This window comes from Eptesicus fuscus, chromosome 4, assembly GCF_027574615.1.
Source record: "Eptesicus fuscus isolate TK198812 chromosome 4, DD_ASM_mEF_20220401, whole genome shotgun sequence".
Classification (NCBI taxonomy): Eukaryota; Metazoa; Chordata; class Mammalia; order Chiroptera; family Vespertilionidae; genus Eptesicus; species Eptesicus fuscus.
Window position 1 is genome coordinate 45,743,457 of NC_072476.1, and position 22,522 is coordinate 45,765,978.

The window sequence follows — 22,522 nt, forward strand, 5'->3', positions numbered from 1 at the left end:
TACTGACTGATATTATAGTACAGGCTATAGTAATCAAAATAGCATGGCACTATCATAAAAACAGACACATAGATCAGTGGAACAGAAGAGAGCCCAGAAATAAACCCAAGCCCATTTGGTCACTTCACCTATGACAAAGGAGGTGAGAACATACAATAGGGTAAAGACAGTCTCTTCAATGGATGCTCTTAGGAAAACTGGATCACTTTCTTACATCATATACAAGAATAAACTCAGAATGGATTGAAGTAAGACCCAAACCATAGCCAGTAAACTTTTTAACACTGCTCTTAATAATTTCTTTTTGGAAATGTCTCCTCAAGCAAGAAAAACAAAAACAATGGGTCTAAAAAGTTTTGCACAGGGAAGGAAATCATCAACAAAAAGACAGATAATGAAATGGGTGAAGATATTCATCAATGATACATTTGATAAGGGGTTAATATCCAAAATATAAATAAGGAACTCATACAACTGAGCACCAGAAAAACACCCCGAAATATCCTATTAAAAATAGTCAGAGGACCTGTAGAGACATTTCTCCAAAGACCACATACAGAAGGTCAATAGACATAGGAAAAGATGCTCAACATCACTAATCATTAGGGAAATGCAAATTAAAACCACAAGGAGATACTGCTTTCTACCTGTCAGAATGGCTAAAATCAACAAGTGTTGGCAAAGATGTGGAGGAAAGGGAACCCTGTTGTATTGCTGGAGGGATTGCAAATTAGTACAGACACCATAGAGAACAATATGGAGGTTCCTCAAAAAAATTAAAAATAGAACTACCATATGACCCAACAATATCATGGCTGAGTATCTGTAGAAATTCAAAACACTAATTTGAAAAGACAGCACCCCTATGTTCACTGCAGCATTATTTATAATAGCCAAGATACAGAAACAACTCGTGTCCATCAGTAGACAAATGGATAAAGGAGTGGAACATTTATACAATAGAAAGAGAATGAAATCTTATTTGTGATAACATGGATGGACCTAGAGGGTATTATACTAAGTGAAATAAGTCAGACAGAGAAAGACAAATACCATATGATTTTACTTATATGTGGAATTGAACAAACTGATGGTTGCCAGGGCTGGGGGTAGGTGGGATGCAGGTATGGGTGAAAAAGGTAAAGGGATTAAGAATTACAAATTACCAGTTATAAAAACAAGCATAGGGAATATAGTCAATAATATAATAACTATGTATGATATCAGATAGGTCCTAGACTTTTTAGAGTGATCACTTTGTAAGTTATATAAATGTCTAAGCACTATATTGTACACTTGAAACTAATAAGTTTTATGTAAACTAACTGAAAAATAGAGATATTTTTTGAAAACACACTGGAAAATGATATCTGGAAAAGATTTAACAATATTTTTGGAAATTCCAGAATTCTCACTCCAGAGAATGACTGCTAAAAAATGATAATGTTCAAAATATTTCCAGCATTAAATTAATTATCTTCCTATGTACAATGGCTCCTAAAAGATCAAACTTGTTTGAGAGCCAATTTATTAGGCTCTCAGTAATTAAAATTTCTCATAGTTAATTTGAAAAAAGTATGCTTTTTATTTAATATACACCTAAATTAATTAAACAACTTTAAGATTAAATTTCATTTTAAAATATCAACTTGTCCTCCAAACAAAAGGTAAAATGAGTATTTGCAACTGTTACCCATTTTTCTGTCCTGGGGTTGACTGACAATATCCTGGAGCAATAATTATATTTTCTCTGCATCTGCCTGACATGTATAATTATTCTCTCATAAAACTATGTAAAACAATTCTGGCAAATAAAATTCTATACAACACTCAGCTTTAATATTATATCCCATTAGAGTTTTGCAAGATCTCTGTAGGTCATAAATATAAACAACATTCAAGGGTATTTTGAAGACACATTCCCTCATGCCCTACCTCTGAGGGTCTTCAAATACAAGTTGATATTTGTTGATAAGAGGGTAGAGATCAACTCAAATGTCCTTATCTGAAGGAGGAGGGGAGGAGATATGTGTGGTTTTTTTAATTCAGTGATAAAACCTGGGCTTGGGAAACCCAAATCTTTAGTCATTTGCCTGTTCAGCTCATTTATGTTCTTTGGCCCAGGAAAGAAGGAAGTGCCACATAAAACTGGTCATCAGTAATGAGTCATCCCTAGGTTTATCTCTCCTTATAAGCAACAGTGTTAAAGTGAACATATGTATTTTAGAGATAGGAAGGGCAGCTCTGCCAAGTAAATATGCTGACAGTTTAGAAAAATTAGGTGGATTTGTACAAACAGGTCGAATGCTAGAAGGCCACAACAACTCCCAGCTACACGTGCCTGAACCTGGAAGAAAGCAGCTGTCATATTCCCTCAGACATTTCCGAGGGGAGAAGAGAAGGTCTGCTTAGGGCACTGGTGGGGAATTGAGCCTTAAGTCTGGAAAGGCCCACCCTCCTCTGCTGCAGCTCTGCACAAAACAGAAACTATTATAATAACTTAAAGATACTCTCTCCTCACTGGATTTTATTCGGTGAGATTCAATGAACACACCAGAGAAAGCCCAAAACAAAAAGTAAAATAACCTCTTTCAAATTACTATTTGGGATTAACCACCTCATGTCAAATTGTATAAGACATGTAAAAAAGACCCTGGATTTTCTTTTCTTTTTCTATTTTTTTTTTTTTTTTTTGCTTATTCACATATGCAACACCCAGGATGGCTGGCTGTAGTCTACTTTCTCTACCCCCACTGGCAGAGGAAAAAATTCTTAAAAGCAAAGACAGAAAGTAGCAGAAAGTCTAAATCACACATGTCTAGGGGTTTATAGATCACTTTAGAGGTCTGCTTATCAGATCATCTGTGTCCCGAAGAATGGGCAGATATTACTCTATATTTAAAGATAATTATGCCAAAGAATTCTATCATCCATACCTATGTGGTAAGAGCTGCTATAATTTTACAGAAGGAGAATAAAAAAATTACTCTTACCAATGAGGCTATACTCTTGAAACATCATATATAAGTTGGGGGTCAAAGTAGATTTACAGTTGTTTGTGTGGAGAATAATGCAATAATTAGTAATATAAGAATAAACTCTTTTGTATACTCACAGTTGTAAACTTTTGCCCCACCCTGTATATTTATAGATAAGAAAAACTAAAACTTTCAGCATGCTTTATACCTATGTACAAATATAAAATGGTAGATAGGATAACTTTTTAAGTGTTAAGCAAAACAATTACTTTCTCTGTTATAAAGTTGGAGATACTGAGCAACTACCCGCTGCTCACAGAAAGCTAACATGCTGGAACAATGTTAGTTGCCTACTACCTTAAAATTGAGCCTATCACAGGTTATTATGACATTCACAATAATAAATCTTCAAGTCTTTGGTACCTTCTTAAAGAGAGGAAAGATAGAAGAAACAGGAAAAGAAGAGGTAAATACAACCTTTATGGCTTTTTCTTGAAGGTTAATGAGAGACTTGGTCTATTAGGCAAAATCCTATGTTTTTAAATCCAGGAGAGAGGAAGATATCTTTGTTTCTTAAGTAGGTTAGTCTTGGTAAAAGGAACATTTATTCTTGCCTTGTTTTATCTATCACAATGGAATTTCTGTGAAAGCATTCAGTATTTAAGATACACTTATCTTAGTATTTCCATTATCATCTATGTATAAAATTATAAACACAACCTAAAAATTTTAAGAAAAGCTTAGCATGATGGTCTTGGATTTTCAATGGTATTTGGATTCACAATTTACATTTCAGGTGAAAAGAGGTTATTTTTGATAAGGCCACTTGTTTCTTTTTAGAAATATTCTGGAAAACTCTCTCCTAATGGTTTAGCAATGCATTTTTGCTCAGAGCACTGCAGGTTAATATTAATGTCCTTGGCTCCACAGAATATAACTCATGGCACAAATTAAGCTTTAAAACTATTAAATTACAATTTAATTTTGAGTTCTAATGAAATATGAACATCTACGATGATGCTAAGAAATAATTCATTACTTTTATTAGCTATATGAAGAAAAGTAGCAGAGCTAATTTCTTTACATGTACGTTTTTGAAATGGGAAAGCTCTGTAGGTATTAGCATTTAGATCAATTGTATTTTACTCCAAAGTGAAAAAAACACACAAAGGTATAAATTCTATCAAAATTTCATAAATGAGAGGATGAGAAAATCTAAATGTAAAAGCACAAAGACACAGGGCACTTCAGAAAAAATATACAAGAAGATTCAGGAATTACCCTGGCCTCTCTCAGGAGTGTTATAAATTGAATTTCTTTTTCACAATTTACTAAACTAAAGGGCACAAGGAGAGAGAGAGACAGAGACAGAGAGATGACTCATGGGAAATCTGACAATACACATTTTACCTAAACATGCACTGCAAAAGTCCAAGGGGAAATAGGCAAAAAATACCCCAAAAAACGCTAGAAATAAAAACAAGTCCTATCTGGCTTAGATAATTCAAAAGTGATAAACTGCTATTTAAAGTTCCTGAAAACAAAAGCAAACATTTGTCTGATAAAACAAATCTATTTCATCTAAAGGAAACTAACCTTTGTATGAACTATAAAAAAAAATTATTTTTTTTAGAAATCCATACTGTCAGCCAATACTCTCCATACTAGTTTCTAGGTAACCTCCATTTGTAAGCTCTTGCTCCCCAGGAAATGATATGGAATAGAGTCAACTCCCAGAAGACTGTTTGTCTCCATGTTTTGGCTCAGGGATAGAGACAATCCAACTCTATACAGTATTTCAAATAGGCTAGTCAAAGATTACTGCATTTCTCTAAAAACACGCAAATGATCTTTGATGGGTCAATTAGGAAAAAGTCTATTCTTTATGAGGGGGATGGGATGAGCTCCTTAGCCCAAGGAGTGAAGGACTGTTTCACCATGAGCTTAGAAGACAGGACCACATCACTGTCAATTTAACTGCACATAACATTTTTCTGCCCGTATCAATTAAGATTGCTTTTGCTTATAACTTCTATTTTCAAAACAAAGTAAGACGACTAGTAAAACCTAAGTAAGGAAGTAGTTCAAGCACTCAAATAAAAGATTTGTGCTGTCAGATGAAATTTTGAAGGAACTGTTCTTGAGACATTAAGGACAAAGAAAAAAATAGAGGAAAGATAAAAGTACCACAAGATCCTGGCAAACTTAACTTTAAATTTGGCTCTGATCCCATGGCAAATGAGGCTGTTTGCACAAATCCTGACTCATACCTAATTCAAAAATAAAGTGAGGGACATCTTGCCAAAAAAGAACACCAAGAAAGTTGTTTCTAAAAAGCATGGGGGGTCGGGACGGGGGGGGGAGGATACTGCAATTATTGGTTCTATTTTTTATAAGTAGCATCATCCTTGTCTCTTGTGGGCTTGTTATGGACCCTCCAAAAATATATCCATGCAAATTTTATTTTCGAAGCATTATATTATATAATAAAATGCTATCTTTTCAGGAAATAATCCAATAGTAAACACAATGGACCATAACAATTGTAATGAAATAAAAGTTCTCTAAAATTCACAAAACTATAATTTTATTTTTACAGTTAAATTATGACCCCAAATCATATTTTCCACAATTGGGACTTGGAATGGTCATCTTGTTACTATGTGTGACCTTAACATTGGAACTGGATTTTATATTCACTGCCAGCTGCCTTTTCCCAGTTCAATACTACCAAGTGGGAGAAGACTGTTCCCACCTCTCGATGCCATAGACTCAGTCCTCGTAGCTAGTTCTGACTCTTGGAACAACCTTTGGGCAGCTGCTGGGAGGGTACATGCTGCCCTGGCCACCATTCAAAAGCCATCGTGTGGGAGTGGGCAGGACTAGCTTCAGAAATTCTGGGAATTTCCTGCCTTAGCAGTTCCCTTCCTTGTGTAGGCAGAAACCAAACAAATATCAAGATAACACTCTTCGCTATAATCAAAAGCAGATAAGAAGAATCTAAGTCACTCAAAATGGTGCAATAATTTGAAACTACCTCTGGCTTAAACATTTAAGAGTTCCTATCACGTTAATGAATTTTAGATGGTGTGTTAGCCTACAGTTGTCATATATCTAACACAAACAGTATACGTGTAAGGGGCAAGGGAGGTATCTGAGCCTGCTAGGCATCCCTGATGAACAGTGGCAGGTCACTCCAGGCAGCACACCTTTCTCAGGTGATCCCACAAGACCTGTCCCCACCCTCATGCCATGACATTTTCCCACTTACTGTGCACACTCCTGGCCTAGTAAACTTGTTCAAATGTATCGCACTCCTCCTTGCCTCATTATCTTCAAATAAACCATTTCTTCTTCCAGAATGCCCTTCCTTCTTCCCGCTTTGCCTGGCTACCCCCCTTTCCCACCTCAGTGAAAAGTTAAAAGGCAACTTCATGGAGATCTATTTCTCTGAGCTTTACTTCCTCATATATTTGTCACAAGTGTGATTAACAATTATTTGTTAACTAGAGACCCGGTGCACGAAATTCGTGCACAGGGGGTAGGGGGGGGGGTTGTCCCTCAGGCCAGCCTGCACCCTCTCCAATCTGGGACCTCTCAAGGGATGTCCGACTGCCCGTTTAGGATATCCCTCTCACAGTCCAGGACTGCTGGCTCCCAACTGCTCGCCTGCCTGTCTTCCTGATTGCCCCCAACTGCTGCTGCCTGACAGCCTGATCACCCCCTAACCACTCCCCTGCCAGCCTGTTTGCCCATAACTGCCCTCCCCTGCAGGCCTAGTCACCCCTTACTGCCATCCCTTGCAGGCCTGGTCACCCCAACTGCCTTCCCCTGCAGGCCTGGTCCCCCCCAACTGCACTTCCCTGTAGGCCCGGTTGCCCCCAACTTCCCTCCTCTGCTGTCCTGGTCACCTCTAATTGCCCTCCTATGCAGGCTTGATGGCCCCCAACTGCCCTCCCTTGCAGGCCCGGTTGCCCCCAACTTCCCTCCTCTGCTGTCCTGGTCACCTCTAATTGCCCTCCTATGCAGGATTGATGGCCCCCAACTGCCCTCCCTTGCAGGCCTGGTCCCACCCAACTGCCCTCCCCTGCTGGCCTGATTGCCCACAACTGCCTTCCTTTGCAGGCCTGCTCCCTCCCAATTACTCTCCCCTGCTGGCTATCTTGTGTCCACATGGGGGCAGCCATATTGTGTGTTGGATTGATGGTCAATTTGCATATTACTCTTTTATTAGATAGGAGAGAGGCCTGGTGCACGGGTGGGGGCCAGCTGGTTTGCCCTGAAGGGTGTCCCAGATCAGGGTGGGGGTTTCCTTGGGATGGGGGGTGGCCTGGGCGAGGGGCCTGTGGTAGTTTGCAGGCCGGCCATGCCCCCTGACGACCCAAGCGGAGGCTCTGGTATCTGGGATTTATTTATCTTCTACAATTGAAACTTTGTAGCCTTGAGCGGAGACCAAGGCAGGCCATGGCTGCAGGAGCTTGGCTTCCTCCATTGCTGGGGAAACCCAAGCCTCCTGCTCACTCCGTGGCTGCAGCCATCTTGGTTTGGGTAATTTGCATACTTGCTCCTGATTGGCTGATGGGCGTGGCTTGTGGATGTAGCGGAGTGATGATAATTTGCATATTACTTTTTTATTAGATAGGATTATTTTACGTGCAGGTTCTTCCCCTACATGTTTCAAGAAGGCAGGGCAAGAACAGTTTCTGTCTTTTTTTGCTGTATATTCAGTATATGGGCCAGTGCCTGGCACGCAACAAATATTTGTTAAAATAATAAACCTAATCTAATCTAACTGATAAAATGTCATGTAATTCTTTAACCCTTTTGACACACTTCAAGATTCTTATTATGATTCACATTTTACAAATGAGGAAAGTAAGACTCAAAGAAGAGAAACTTACTCGAGTTCACACAGCTAGCAGGAAATAGCAGAACCCAAACTTACACAAAGAACATTCTGACTCTGAAGCTGTAACTTTAAGATATTTTGTTCATCAAATTAGTGCACCGCCCACAAAGAGCAATCTAGGAACTCTATGTCCTCAATAGAGCTGCATGATGAGAAGAATAAGATCAAAACTGATGTCCTCTCCCAACACAGAACTGATTTATTACATGGATTCCCTGCTTGGGAACCCAAATAGCTTACAATGATTTCTGCACATTGACCCAACAGTTTAAGTGCCTTCTTGAGTATAAACAAAAGAGATGGAAAGTAAAAAGACACTTACCATAATTCCAGTAAGCAAACAGACTCCTTTCCCACAGTATGTGTTAGGTACCATGTCACCATAACCAATGGAGAGAAAAGTTATTGATATCAACCACATTGCTCCAAGGAAGTTGCTAGTAACATCCTGTTGATCATGGTACCTGAAAAATAGCAAACAAAGCCAGGCCTTTATAATTAATCTACATTGTGGTTGCTAAGGCCAGTTTGATTCAATTCAATTAATTCACTAAGTATCTTCTATAAACTGCTCTAGTAAGAAGTTTTCAAAGCTCTCAATTATAAATTTGAGGTTCCACCTATGCAATCTGAAGGACATCAGGATGTTCTGCAACTTTAAAAATAATCTGAAAGAGAAACTGTAAAATATAAAACGCTATTTTCTCACTGGTGTAAGTTGATAAATACATATTTATCCTTGAGCCCTGCCCTGGCCCTTGGTAATATCTCATCATTACTTGAGGCTCACTGGTGTGTGCGACTTATAGGTTAATATGCAGCTGCTCAATATCAATCCACACCTTTGTAACAGAAGGAGCCATGCTCTTCCCTTTGCTTAGAGTGTCCTTTGCAAACTTAATTTCCCTAATTGGCCTACTTTTAGTCATTTTTCAATAGACATTCAAGTGGGACCCTTTCTATCTACTCTTGTCCCAGCTCCCTCCTGTGTATTTCTTCATCACAGTATCATGTGTATTTCTCCCTCAATATCCTGTGTATTTCTCCATCATAGGACTATGCTGAACTGTTGACCTGGAGGTCTTGCACTCGCTGTACAAAAACTGTACCTTTGATCACAGAGTCCCTGCTAAGAACCAGAGCTTAATAAAAGCTGTTGCCTCAATAGTTGCACACACAGAGTTACAGTGAGGGAAGGGATACAGTTTATCCTGATTATTCTCTAAAGTATCAAGTTTTTCTAGTGAGGAGGAAAGTGTTTATTTCAGAAACATATCCTATAACGTTCTGCGTGAATTAGGAATACTAAACAGTAACCTGGTCCACCCTGTGGACACTGCCATCCACTGCGTACCACCTGTGGGTTGTTTCCTAGAAGAACGTGCTCTGCATGCATGTTCTATGAAGTCATGGGGCAAAGTGGCCCTTCTTTTGTCTCCATGACAGTCAGACCCCAGACTCTGGTCACTAAAGGCCTTTCTTGCTCATCACCCAACTTCTTGTATGGATCACCCTTCCTGCCCAGCTTTCAGATGCCAGTGTGGAGGACTTTCCTTTCGTTTCTTGTTTTTAACGCAATCTGATCATCTCCAATAACTTCCTGGCTTGCATGCACTCAGTCCTGCCTTTTGATTTGGCTCACTGTGCTGCCAGAGCTATCTGGTAAGGAGGCTGCCCCCTGGCCTGAGCCCAGGCTTGACCCCACATACAACCTACACTGGGCCTATGGATTCTGTGTCTTTCCCCCTGTCCTTCATTTAATGGCAAGGCTCCTGCTGCTATAACCAGAAGTTTAGAAGGTTCATAGAATATGGGCTTTCCTCTGTAGTATTAGTGGATCTTACTGCTGTTTTTGGATACAGAAAGACCCATGCTTATTACTTCCGTACCTTTGTTTTTCCCAAGTAAGTAAGAGAAGCTAAGAAATAGTATTTCAAGCTACTCTGGTCTAGGGAAAGAGTAAACCTGTCCAGAGTGGTAGATTCCCAGAGTAAGTAAGAGAGAAAGCAATCACTGTATCTTCTGAAAGAAAAACCAACCCTTGCTGATGAGCATCCTGAGAGTTTCTGGTTGCAGAAGGACAGAGTGTTCCACTGTTCTACCCCAGGGACTGCCATCATGTCCTAGCTGTGGACTCCCCTCTCCCAGAATGGCTCGGTAGAGAGACTTTCATTGCCAACAAGGAGGCCAAGAGGTATTTCTAGCTTTCCAGGAAGACAAGTAAGTGCATTTCCCCTGTTTAATAACAGGTACATATGAGTAGGGTGATATGGTCCATGCTATCCTTGAGCTACAGTATGAGCTCACAGGCTCTGTAAACTGCTCTGGGAGTCTGCCAGGCCTGTGTAATGGGGCTTCCATGGCAGAATGTGATTTTCATTTCAAACAAGACCCTTAGATGTAAGCTTTGGATTCTAACCCATTCATGACCTTGAGGCTCTGTCTAGAGTATTCCTCATTAGGCAGTTGCCTAAAACAGGGAATGCACTTCCCTGGCATGGGTGTGGGCAATACAAAAGAAGTGAGGCAAAAGAGTTCATACCCTATTACAGTGATTTTCAACCTTTTTCATCTCATGGCACACATAAACTAAAATTCTGCCATACACTGATTCATTCATACTGGATGGGTATTGGATGTGTTGGCTGTTGTAATTTTTTATTTTATTTTTTGACAATCTAAGGGAAAAGAGATCAGTGCCACTGACTAAATAGTCAGGTATTATACACGGGTTGAAAATCGCTGCCTATTCAGTATTTAATTGTGAGACAGTTTCTTCTTAACAAAGCGTGATTTACATAAAGATCTGATGCATTTAAGAGTTGGTGGCCTTAATTCCCTGGTGCATATAAAATGTTTGTTGAGTGCTTAGTATGTGCTCAGTTCCTGACTTGCATTCATTCTCATTTTACATTAATGTTTGAAGACATGGGAAATCTGAAACATGGCTGAAAAAGTTATAGTCTTCCACCCTTTCTATTTCAACAGTGTCCTCAATCACTAGACAGAAAACGTGACCATGTCTGAATGAAATCTTTAAGTTATTTCTACTCCTGAGTGACTAAAACAAATTGGCGGGGCACATGGTTGTCCTTTGGTAGAGCAACTACAAAGAGGAGTGCAAGAGCTCATATATAAACACAGGCCTCTGGGGGCGCCTTCATGGCTGGGGCCCACAGGAAGTCTTAGTTTGGGCACAGGTTTGGGAGTCTGTTCTTCCTGTAGCACTTCTACTTTTCAAAGTTGGAAGCAGTAAGTGCTTTAAAAAAAATGAAAGCATTCACTAAAACATTTAGGGAAACTGACTCCTCTTTAGTTACTCACCTTTAATTAATACAGAGTTTTAAATACACAAATTTCTTCCATCATCATTTGACTCTTTGCCAAACACTGTCAAGTATTGTGCCATAATTATCATTTAGTCAATATTTATTATATGCTAAGCACATTACACTGGGTCAGAGATTGTAATCCCATATTGAAGGGCCTAATTAGAAGTAAATATCTTTTTAGGAGTTGGTATTTTAGAATTTGGGATCCAGTGGTAAATTCTCTCTCTCTCTCTCTCTCTCTCTCTCTCTCTCTCTCTCTCTCCTTATGAAATAGTAAACTTGCCTGAAAAATAGCTCAGAATGGAAAAATAATATCTTATGCTAACGTTGGTGTTATATTCAGACATACTCAGTTGAGAATAGTCAAGAAGAGGTAGGTAATTAGGGACCATATTAGATACTATTAGAATAATCAAGGTTTCTTTCTTGGCAACTCAGGCATAAATATTAGACTTAACAACATGATATTATCATGTATATTATATAGAAAATCCTTACACATAATTACATTATAACATGAGATTATCACTTAGAACACTGCCAGGCTTTGAATTTATGTCAGATTCACACCATTGCAAATGATTAATATGTATAACTTCAATGGTTAAAATATTTCAAAACATTTCTTCTAGAATTTCATATCACACACTTATTCAGACTATTCCAATCCTCTCCACAAGGAGAACTGTTCTGGGAAAGACAAAGAAATGACTCGGATGACAAATTTCCAATTCTGATCAATAAAAACTTAGTGCAAGAAATGCCTGATAACCTCAAGTTTTTAAAATAAGGACTTTGGGGTTTGAGGAGAAAACTTAGTGAACTGTTTTACAGCACTACATGACTCATAGACTTAAAGTCTGTGAGATCAGCTTTAAGGATTTAAAAGAAGCACAATGTTCCTTTTCTTAGTTTCCATTCATTTCTTCATTCATTGCTGACTGTGCGTCTACCACTATTCCTTTTCTTAGATCATAAATATGACAGCTTTCCATAATATTTGTTTAAATTCACAGAAATTATCTTCCCTCTGAATGAGGCAGCCTCTGCCCAGCACTCCTGCACCACCCTCAGTACCTTCCATAAGTAACTGGACCTTTGGCTACACTAATGGCTGGCAATGACGTCATCCTCTTTCATGGCTCTCTCTGCAGATACACTTCCCTCTTCCTGGAACCACTGTCTCCCATCTTCCTAGCTCTGATTTGTACTTTAAGAATCTGCTCGTGGATCCCTTTCTCCAAACTTTACATAGCTTTTGGTCAGCATGACCACTAGTACTCTCTTTGTATGCCAGGAGCTTCTTGGATATTCCTAGCACCACCAATCAATGTTCTCTTGGGTCATAAGACATGTAACATACAATTGGCTCATCTAGAATACCCCTAGATTCTAAATTATAAAAAATTTGAGGAAAAAGACTGTGCCTCTTTCATTGCTATATCTTCACACAGTGCTTAGACGAATATAGGAGGTAATTGGTGTGTTTTTAATTAATCAGTGTGACATTGTAAGACATTTTTTCTTAAACTGACTTGCCCTTGGCCACATGCTAGGCCTGCAATATCACATATATAGATACAAAACGTGGATGGAAATAAGTCTTGGCCATTGTTTGACATGAATCGAATTTGTCATGTTATATCCAAGATCTGTATGCAACATATATGGTATTTTTACACTTGAAAATAATTCAACACTGGAGGTTAATAGCTGACAAACTATGTTCATTAGTGCTTTTCTACTAAACTTACTATTAGCATTATAAATGGTAAAATCATCTCATCTTAATTGTTAGCTCGGATCTCAAATATTAGCCTTAGTTATATAGTAAAAAGTATTATGAGGATTTAAATGCATGGGATCAATCAACCATCAGCTCTCTTTTCAGAAATACACTAAAATTGTAGTAAGGCTATAAAAAGAGAGGTATAAACCCACAAGACCAAAAAGAAAAGAAAAAAGAAAGAAAAGGATAAATCAGAGAATAAGAAATAACACATTTTTATACAATGAAAGTGCACAGGGAATTCTGTTTCCCGTTATGATGGAACAAGGAACTGGATTTATGCATATTGTTAAGACAGCTACAAAACCAGAAAAAATATTTGTAACAATAGTTAACAAGACATACATAATCTAGTAACAAAGAACAGTGACTCCTGAGAGATGGTAAACAACCAAAGTGATGAGAACCTCTGGAAGTAGCTCATGGGGGAAACCAGATAGACCCAGTAAGGGTTCCCCAAGTTGAAGGACAGAGCTGGGAATGCGGGGAGGTCACAGGGCCAAAAACCAGAGAGGACAAATCTGCACAGAGAGAGATCCAGAGACCCACCAAGGGGTTTTGATTATTCAGCTGAGTACTAACTGATCAGTACATGCATGTAAAACTATCCAAGGATGGAAAAGTGGAAGTACTATATCTAAAGTGGTACAGAATCACTTGAAGATAGGCTGTAGTAATTGGTACTAGTGTAACTTTTGGGCGGAGATAAAACTGATAATTTAATTATAATATGCCTTAGTATATAGGTATGTTATAAACCCTAAAGGAACCAATAGAATAATACATAAGAGTAATAACTGATAACTAAATAAAGAATATGTGATGGAATAATAAAGAAATAATCCAAAAGGAGGCAGAAAGAGAGAAAAATATATGAATAAAGAAGAGATGAGACAAGTAGAAAGCAAACTGCAAGAGGACTGATTTACCAATATCTGTAACCACATTAAATATAAGTGGTCTAAATACTCCCAGTTAAAAGGCACTGATAGTCAAAGAATCCATGGAAGATTCACAAGTTGGAGATCCCATGGTGAAAACAGGAGAATTGATTATATCTAAATATGTGGGATAATAGATGCTCAGGTTCCTTCCCCTACCTGATACGCCAGATAATTAACAAGAGATAGAGGTTTTTTCCTCTAGGGATAGACTGGAGATTCTAACCCAGGACACAGCTAAGGTCAAGAAAGATGTTTGAGGCTGAAAACATGGGCTATAAATTCAAGTTTCCAAACTGAACAGTAGCATTCCTATTTTCCTTTCTTTATTCCCCATTCTCAACTCTATATTAGAATTAACTAGTACAGAGAAAGAATACTTTTTCTCTGGATAAACAGAACAGCTTCAATGAAAAGACAATCACATACTAATAACAAGAATTCTCTATAAAAAATGCAGCTTTCCACCTAGCCACCTTACAATGAATTCATTGTACAATAATAAGCTCCACTCACCAAAAGAACAGCAAAGGATCAGCATACAAAATAAAAAAAATAAACAAACGTGACTAAACCAAACTAAAAAGTTTTGCACAGTGAAAGAAATCATCAACAAATTAAAAAGACAACTGATAGAAAGGGGGAAGATATTCAACAAAGATACATCTGATAAGGGATTAATATCCAAAATATATAAGGAACTCATACAATTCAATAACAACAACAAAAAAAAAGAATCTGATTTAAAAATGGGCAGAGAAGCTGAATAGACATTTCTCCAAAGAGGATATGCACAGGGCCAATAGACATATGCAAAGATGCTCACCATCATCAATCAGAGAAATGCAAATTATACTATAATGAAATATTACTTCACACCTGTCAGAATGACTATTATCAATAAATCAACAAACAACTTGGTGAGAATGGGAAGAAAATGGAACCTTCTTGGACTCCTGGTTGGATTGTAAATTGGTGCAGCCACTATAGAAAACAGTATGGAGGCTTCTCAAAAAATTAAAAATAGAACTATCATATGACCAAGCAATCTCACTTCTTGGTATTTGAGGAAATCCAAAACACTAATTCAAAAAGACATATGTACTCCTATATCCATTGCAGCATTATTTACAATAGATAAGATATGGAAGTAACGTAAGTGTTCATCAACTACTGGATAATATATATATTCCCATAGAACAAATTGATGGTGGCCAGCTGAGAGAGAGGTTGGAGGGCTGGGCGAAAAAGGGAAAGGGATTAAAAAGTACTTATTGCTAGTTATGAAAATAGTCACAGAAATGTAAAATAACAGCATAGGTAATAAGCTAAAATAATCAAAATAAGTATGTATGGTGTCAGTTGTGTACTAGACTTACTAGGTGATCAGTTCCTAAGTTATATATGTCTAATCACTATGTGCTACACCGGAACTAATATTATATTATATTTCAACTATAATTGAATAATAAAAAAAGAAATACCTTAAAACAAAAAACAAAACAAAATCTAAACCAAACAACAACAATAAAACCTTTATGAACACAATGGTACCATATGAACATCCTATCTAATAAAAGAGTAATATGCAAATTGACCGTCACACCAAGACACAAGATGGCTGCCCCCATGTGGTCAAAGATGGCTGCCCCCATGTGGACACAACATGGCTGCTACAAGATGGCCTGCAGGGGAGGGCAGTTGTGGGAAGTTAGAGGTGACCAGGCCAGCAGAGGAGGGCAGTTGGGAGTGGCCAGGACTGCAGGGGAGAGCAGTTGTGGGGGACCAGGCCTGCAGGGGAGGGCAGTTGGTGGGGGACAAGGCCTGCAGGGGAGGACAGTTGGGGGGGACCCAGACCTGCAGGGGAGGGCAGTTGGGGGGGACCGGGCCAGCAGGGAAGGGCAGTTGGGAGCCAGCAGTCCTGGGTTGTGAGAGGGATGTCCAACTGCCCGTTTAGGCCCTGGGATCGGGCCTAAATGGGCAGTTGGACATCCCTGAAGGGGTCCCAGATTGGAGAGGGTGCAGGCTGGACTGAGGGACACCGCCCCCCCCCATGCACGAATTTCGTGCACCGGGCCTCTAGTATTATAAAAAGATCTTACAGGTCTAATCAGCATTCAGCTCCTCTTTGATAATGGGGTTTAGTGAAATATACCCAGGTTTAGGGGAAAACTTCCAGGTCAGAGAACCATGGTATTAAGTCTGGCTCCTAAACGTGAGATGGAGAAAGACCACAGTGTGTATGAATCCATCATGAGAGATTCCCCTGAATGGAAAACTCCATGTAATCATCAGTTCTCAATCCTAGTAGACCTAATGTCTTCTTTTAATATTTTGAAATGAAATTCAGATAATGTAAGTTATCTATATATATGATTTATAAAACAAAAATCAATATACTATCTTAATTGTGATTTGGAGATGTAAAACAGCAGTAATCTATCTATATAGAAAGAGGTAATATGCAAATTGCCCGTTACGGCATCACAGTAACCACCGTTCAACAGGCTGCACACGCATAGAGCAACTCTAGGCCACTCCCCCCACCCGCTCTCACAGGCAGTGACTCCCTCCAGCCTCCCTCCCGAAGCGGTGCGGGTCCCTCCCAGCTCCCGCGGAAGCTGCATGGCTCCAACCCGGCTCCCGCGGGCGCCGGCAGCTTGCTCCTGCCTCCTGCGGAAGCAGTGCGGCTCCCTCCCACCAGCTCCCATGGGCGGCCTACTGTGCGCAATATCACGCGCTGGGCCACTAGTTTACAATAAGTCTTGTATTTCAGTATCTAAATTCTCAGGCAAGGTTAACCTGTAAGACATAAGAAGCGTCCCGTGGTTAGCACCTACATGTAAAAGCACTGGAATAAATTTAGTCTGATGGCTGGCAATTCAAATGTCACAGGGGCACTTCCATAGCTGATGGGATTTTCTGGGATGGGAAAAACTTTTGGTCAAATTACAAATAAACAAATGACAGTTTTCCTTTAATTTACACACATGTAAAAATTAAGTGTATATTATAACCGAGCAAAAACATTGTTTTTATTTAAAATGGATTTATGTCTAAACGAAGAAAATTAGAAACAAAGTTTTTGTACAGAGAATGTCCAGGAGGTCAGACCAAGGTCGAGTGGGATGCAGAACAGTTCTTTGTTGAATGGGAATGTGCAATGCAGTACAGAGTACAGAGTACCCCTGGCTCACTGAATGACAAGCAAAAAACAAAAACAAACAAAAGCAAACAAACAAAAAACCCCACACCTCTCCACAGATTAACAAAATGGCCCACATGGCCAGTACTACCACCATTGAGAACCACTGGTCTAGAGTCTCAGGGCCGCTGGACTCCGCAACGGCCATCAGAAAATCTGGAGAGCAGTGAAGCTAGAAAACTTGGCGTTTTGGGACAAATTATATTCTCAAACCTTTGCTACTCCCTAGGGAATAAAAGAAATATCAACTTTCAGAGCAATGTAATAACCAGGGCTAGCATTTTTGAACTAGTTTTTCTCCCCTTCTGTTTCTTTACTAACTTCCTAACCAGTAGTTATTTTAATTATCTGGGGCAGCTAATTCCTCCAGCTCCTGCTCTGTGCCTGCATCTTGCACATACTGTGAGCTCTTCCAAGGGGAAGGTGACGGCCAAGAGACAAAGATGGAGCCATGCTCAGCAAGAATTCAAGATTCCCTTACCAAAAAGTCAATTTTTCATAGACACTTAGTATAGTTCATGTCAATGTGTGCCAGGCTCAGCTGACTGCAGACAGAGCGTGTCTGCACTGACCTGGCGGCCTGTGGTCTTAGAAGCTTCCTACTAAAACTTACCCTCGGTGATTTTCTGCCTGGGTGGCAGTAAGCAGACAGGTTCACTTCCCTTCTGGAGGCCAACAAAAGCAGTGGGGCAGGCAGTCACTAGGTGGCAGTGCCACACCAGTTTATCTCCAAGGCTGCTCTGCTGAGTTTGGCTTGACCAGTGCCAGAGTCAGGATTGAGAGGGTCATTGTTAGAAATACCTTCAAGGGAAAGCCCCCTCCTGGCCACCTGGAAGCAGGTGTTGCTCCATGTGGGAAATAGGAGCCATTGCTGAGGCAAACAAGCCGCGGTCACTCCTGCACCCAGCAGCCCTCTTAGGGACACCCTTGAGGCATGCGTGCGTATGTCTGGACCCTGACTCCATTCTGGATCCAATCTAACATAATCGGAGGTGGCAGCACGTCTCCATAGTTCACCCCCCTGAGATTTTCTAGACCGAAGACCAGGCTTTGTTTCCTAAATCCGTAAGAAGAAAAAAAATTCCTGTGGATTTTTCTAACTAGGCCATGTTGGAATTGAATCAACATTTGAAGATACAAAAGTTAGGGTCTTTTTTACTTACTCTGAGATCGAGTCAAAGAAGGACTGCTCTGGATTCAGAGATCCTGACCCACCTCTTAATTCCGCTCTGACCTAAAGCAGTGAGTCCTCATGTCTGAGCCTTCCTTTCCTCCAACGGGAGGATCATACCGGATACACAAAGGATGGCTGTGAGTGTGGAGCTCACGAAGCACCATCCAAATGCTAATAGACCCAGAGACATAGAAGCATGGACAGACTGTTGAACCTCAGAGGGAAGGCAGGGGAGGGCGGGTGGGAAGAGACCAACCAATGAACTTGGATGCAGACACAGACAACGGGGTGGTGAGGGCTTGTGGCGGGGGGGGGGGGCGGGGAGCGGGCTGAAAGAGGTTAATTGGGGGAAAAGAAGGACCAATATAATCCTTTCAACAACAAAGATTAAACAAACACAAACAAATGCTACTTGGTCAGTTCTCACCTTTGTGTTCTCCATTGTGTAAAAGTAGACAAAGAAAAGTCATTACTTGTGCGAGTGTACCTACCAGCACACAGAGAAGGTGGCAAATGTTAGGGCTTTGGCGAGCATAGGCAGCTTTCAGTTTTTTTGTTCCTTTCTACCTGCCCCACATCCCTTTGTCACTCACTGTCAATGAACACAGCACCGCTCAGATGTAAAAGAGCAAAAGGACTGCAGAGAGGAAGGCGGGCAAGGAGGCGTGAGTCAGGAGCTCTCTTGGCAGAGCAAAAGCACCATGGGGTGAGGGTGCATCAGTAAGGCGAGTAGGAAGCAAAAGGGATGCTCACCAATAAGAAGTCCAAATGAAAAAAAAAAAAGAAAAAAGCTTGCAACCTTTCTATGCATTTCGGTCTCCCGCCTCTTCAGTGCCCTTCCTCCCACCAACACCCGTACTTCCATTCCTAGGGGGCAGGTGGGGGAAGGAAGGTACATCTGTGTCTAGTGTCTACCATGTATTTCTGAGAAATGTTTGGCAGGGCTCCTGTGTAGGGCTGAATATGCCCCAGTGATCCAAATCAACCCAGCTCCAAGGTGCAACACTGACAGTAGGCACTTATCATAAACGATTTCTAAATATTTAATTTTCCAAGTGCAGCAAATGAAAATTCCTACTTAGAGGTCTTAGCCTCCAGCACTTCCCATTCCAGGCTATGCTCCAGGGAAGCAAAACATTCCTGAATGTCATCGTTTTATTCCTCGGAGAGGAAGAAGCAGAGTCAGAAAACTGAGCCACCACATCAGGAGTGCAGAGAGCTGTCAGGGACACGGAGCTGAAGGTGACTTCAACGAGGCTGAGGAGAAGGACCGCAGAGTTCCTGAGAAGACAGCTTTCGAGGTTTACCAGTTAAATTTCCCACTTAATTTCTAAAAATTAGTCGTAGGTTGCCTACTAATGGCACCTTGCTTGACCCAGCGTAGGTCAATTACAGACTGCAATGCCACACATCACTCACTGAATTAAAGCACAAGTCTCGGCTCACGAAGGAGGAACAAGAGCAGGGACAGAGCTTCCTTGAACCCAGCCCAGCACCAAGGGCCTATCAATTCCCCACTGTGTAGAGTCCTCAGAACAGAAACAACAAAGTGAACTGCAGTTGAAACAATATGTTTTATTAAAGGTAGAAAAAAACGTTATGCAAGCAGAATACAGGAAAGAATGAAGGTAAGAGGAGAGTGGAGTAACAAGAAAGAAACAGAGAGGCTGAGCATAATGAAAGTGAGTAAACAGTTGAAATTCCTACAAATGAAAGTTTGAAAAAATGTAAACAATGGTGGAAGAAAAATCACCACATAAACCATGAATAATCAAAAAGCTTTGATTCTAGACAACCTACTAACAAGTTAAAAAAATAAAAACCACCCTCCTTGCTTAGCATCATGCCCAAATAGATCACATAGCTTTCACTAGTTCCGACTGAAGTTTCCAACTACTCTGGGAAAGGGAAAACGAGAACAGGAAAACAATTAAAAATTCCTTCATTATCTTTCATATTTTAGTATTTTAAGAATGTAAAATGTTAACAAAAACACTTCCGGGCTGAATGTTCATCACCTGGAGAAGCAAAGCAGAGAGTGTGCATTCTTAGCAAAGTGGGCTACATACTCAGCTCCCCAAAATACACAGGTAAAATGATCGATGATGCCACATACAGCAACATTCCTCCCCAAGGATCACAATGTTAGCTTGCCAATCTGGTGAGATTAACTTTGGTACACAGAGAATTCAGGAATCAATAAAAAAGAATACTGCAAAGGGAAACCTGGATGGACAATGACCTCTGCACTGTAGCCGCTTGCAGGCAATGGAAAGCCACCCAGGATCAGAATTACAAAAGTCAAACAAACCCATGAGCTTAAGCTTAGTTGTGCGATGCCTGTCAGTCAACTCTGCAGTACGACCAACATGGCAATGATATGATCTCTTAAATTCTATGCCTGTTCAATTGTACTAACCAAAGGTGAGCCTTCCAAGCCCAGAAACATTTCCTGCCATTAAAAAGACAAAATGGGAATCATAGCAGTCAAACCCTTAGCCAAATGCAACAGCTGGATCTAAAAGCACAGAGTCCTCTGTGTGGTGAACTTAGATGAAGGGCTGGCTAGCTAGCTATGCAGGTACTAGCTATGCAGGTAAAAGTCAACAGGATCAACACTACCTTTATCCTCCAGCTACCAAATCAGGTTAACAATTAGGATGAGCATAGCTTGGCAAACACAAGGTACCGCAGGGGCAAACGTATTTGTATGTGTTCTACATAGGCTTTGAGGCAGCTTATAGAAAATATTTGACCTGAAAAATACAATTAGAATGGTAAGTATGAACTTCATTACAGCATTGTCCAGAAGAACATTCTGCAAAAATTATGAAAATGTTTAATGTCTGTGCAACCCAATTCAGTAGCCCCTAGCCACATGTGCCTATTAAAATTAAAATTAAATAGCCATGTGGGGTGACTAGCTGTCATGTCTGACAGCAAGAAAAGCAGAGGCAGGAGAGCCACAGAACCCAATGATCATACCTGAAAAACATGGCTATTTTAATTTGACCATCATGTTCACTCTCAACTTTCTTTCCACCAAAGTAGAATGGGCTAAAGGACCTTAAACGACATACACATTTAGCATGATAATCCATGCTCTATTATCATTTGGCAGCTTATTTTGTTGTTATGCTTCTTGGGTAAAGGAAGAAAAAAGAATTTTAAAGAAATAAATTGAATTTTGATTACTTTGTGTATATGAATTCATTCAAACATTCAATGCTTCCCCAGTCATGGGCAGGCTGAGGCCACCAGGGAAGGCCAAATACCCCTCCCCAACAATTCTGCAGAACAATGAGTGAAGGAAAACGTAATCTCCACAGGTAGGCCAAGACCCCCCCCCCGCCCCCCCGCGTTCTTCCTGTTAGGCCTCCTCTAGTCACTTTCCCAAGTCCTGCCCACATTGTGGGACACAGCTGGTGCTCAAGGAGGGCACCACAAACGTTATTGCAGGGCAGGTGTCTTTAGGGTTGACAGCTTTCCAAATCAAACAACCTGAACCCCAGAGTGCTTCTCTCATTATCAGTATTCAAACTCTGCTCACTTGGTGTCCTATTGAAAAAAAGGACAGAATCAGGATCCAACAATTCATACATTTATAAGATAATTTTGTGTATTGTTTAGTGATAAGTATATTGATAGCAAACTATAGAAAGAAGTCATGGGAATGGGTGCATAGATGACCTTTTATATTCTATGTTTTGACATATGTCAAAATTATTTCAAAAAAGATGTTTCAATGGTGTGAATGAATACTTACTCAGCCACGTAGCTTATACATAGCAATAACTTTGAAGCTGTGTGAAGAGCAATAGAGCCCACAATGGCTTTCCTTTGCTCCATTTGGTTTAATTAACATGCGTGTTTCTTAGCTTGTATGTTTTTCTTAAAAAAATAATATTTTCAATCTCCTCACAACTGCCAGAATGGCTACCATCAATAAATCAACATACAACAAGTGCTGGTGAGGATGTGGAGAAAAGGGAACCCTGGTGCACTGCTAGTGGGCATGCAGACTGGTGCAGCCACTGTGGAGAACAGAATGGAGCTTCATTATGCTAAGCAAAATAAGCCAGCCAGAGAAAGACAAATACAATATGATCTCACTTATATGTGGAATCTAATGAACAAAATAAAAAGATGAATAAAATAGAACTAGAGGCAAGGATGTATGGAACAGACTGAGAG

The 22,522-nt window shown here is 40.1% G+C and overlaps 1 protein-coding gene across 1 annotated transcript in view; it reads right to left on the minus strand.

Moving 5' to 3' along the window:
- Positions 1-22,522, minus strand: part of KCNN2 (potassium calcium-activated channel subfamily N member 2) — a 152,036-nt gene that overhangs the window by 24,245 nt on the left and 105,269 nt on the right. The window contains exon 5 of the mRNA XM_008144465.3: positions 8,210-8,351. Coding sequence (XP_008142687.3) covers positions 8,210-8,351 — 142 coding nt within the window. The remainder of the gene's footprint in view (positions 1-8,209; positions 8,352-22,522) is intronic.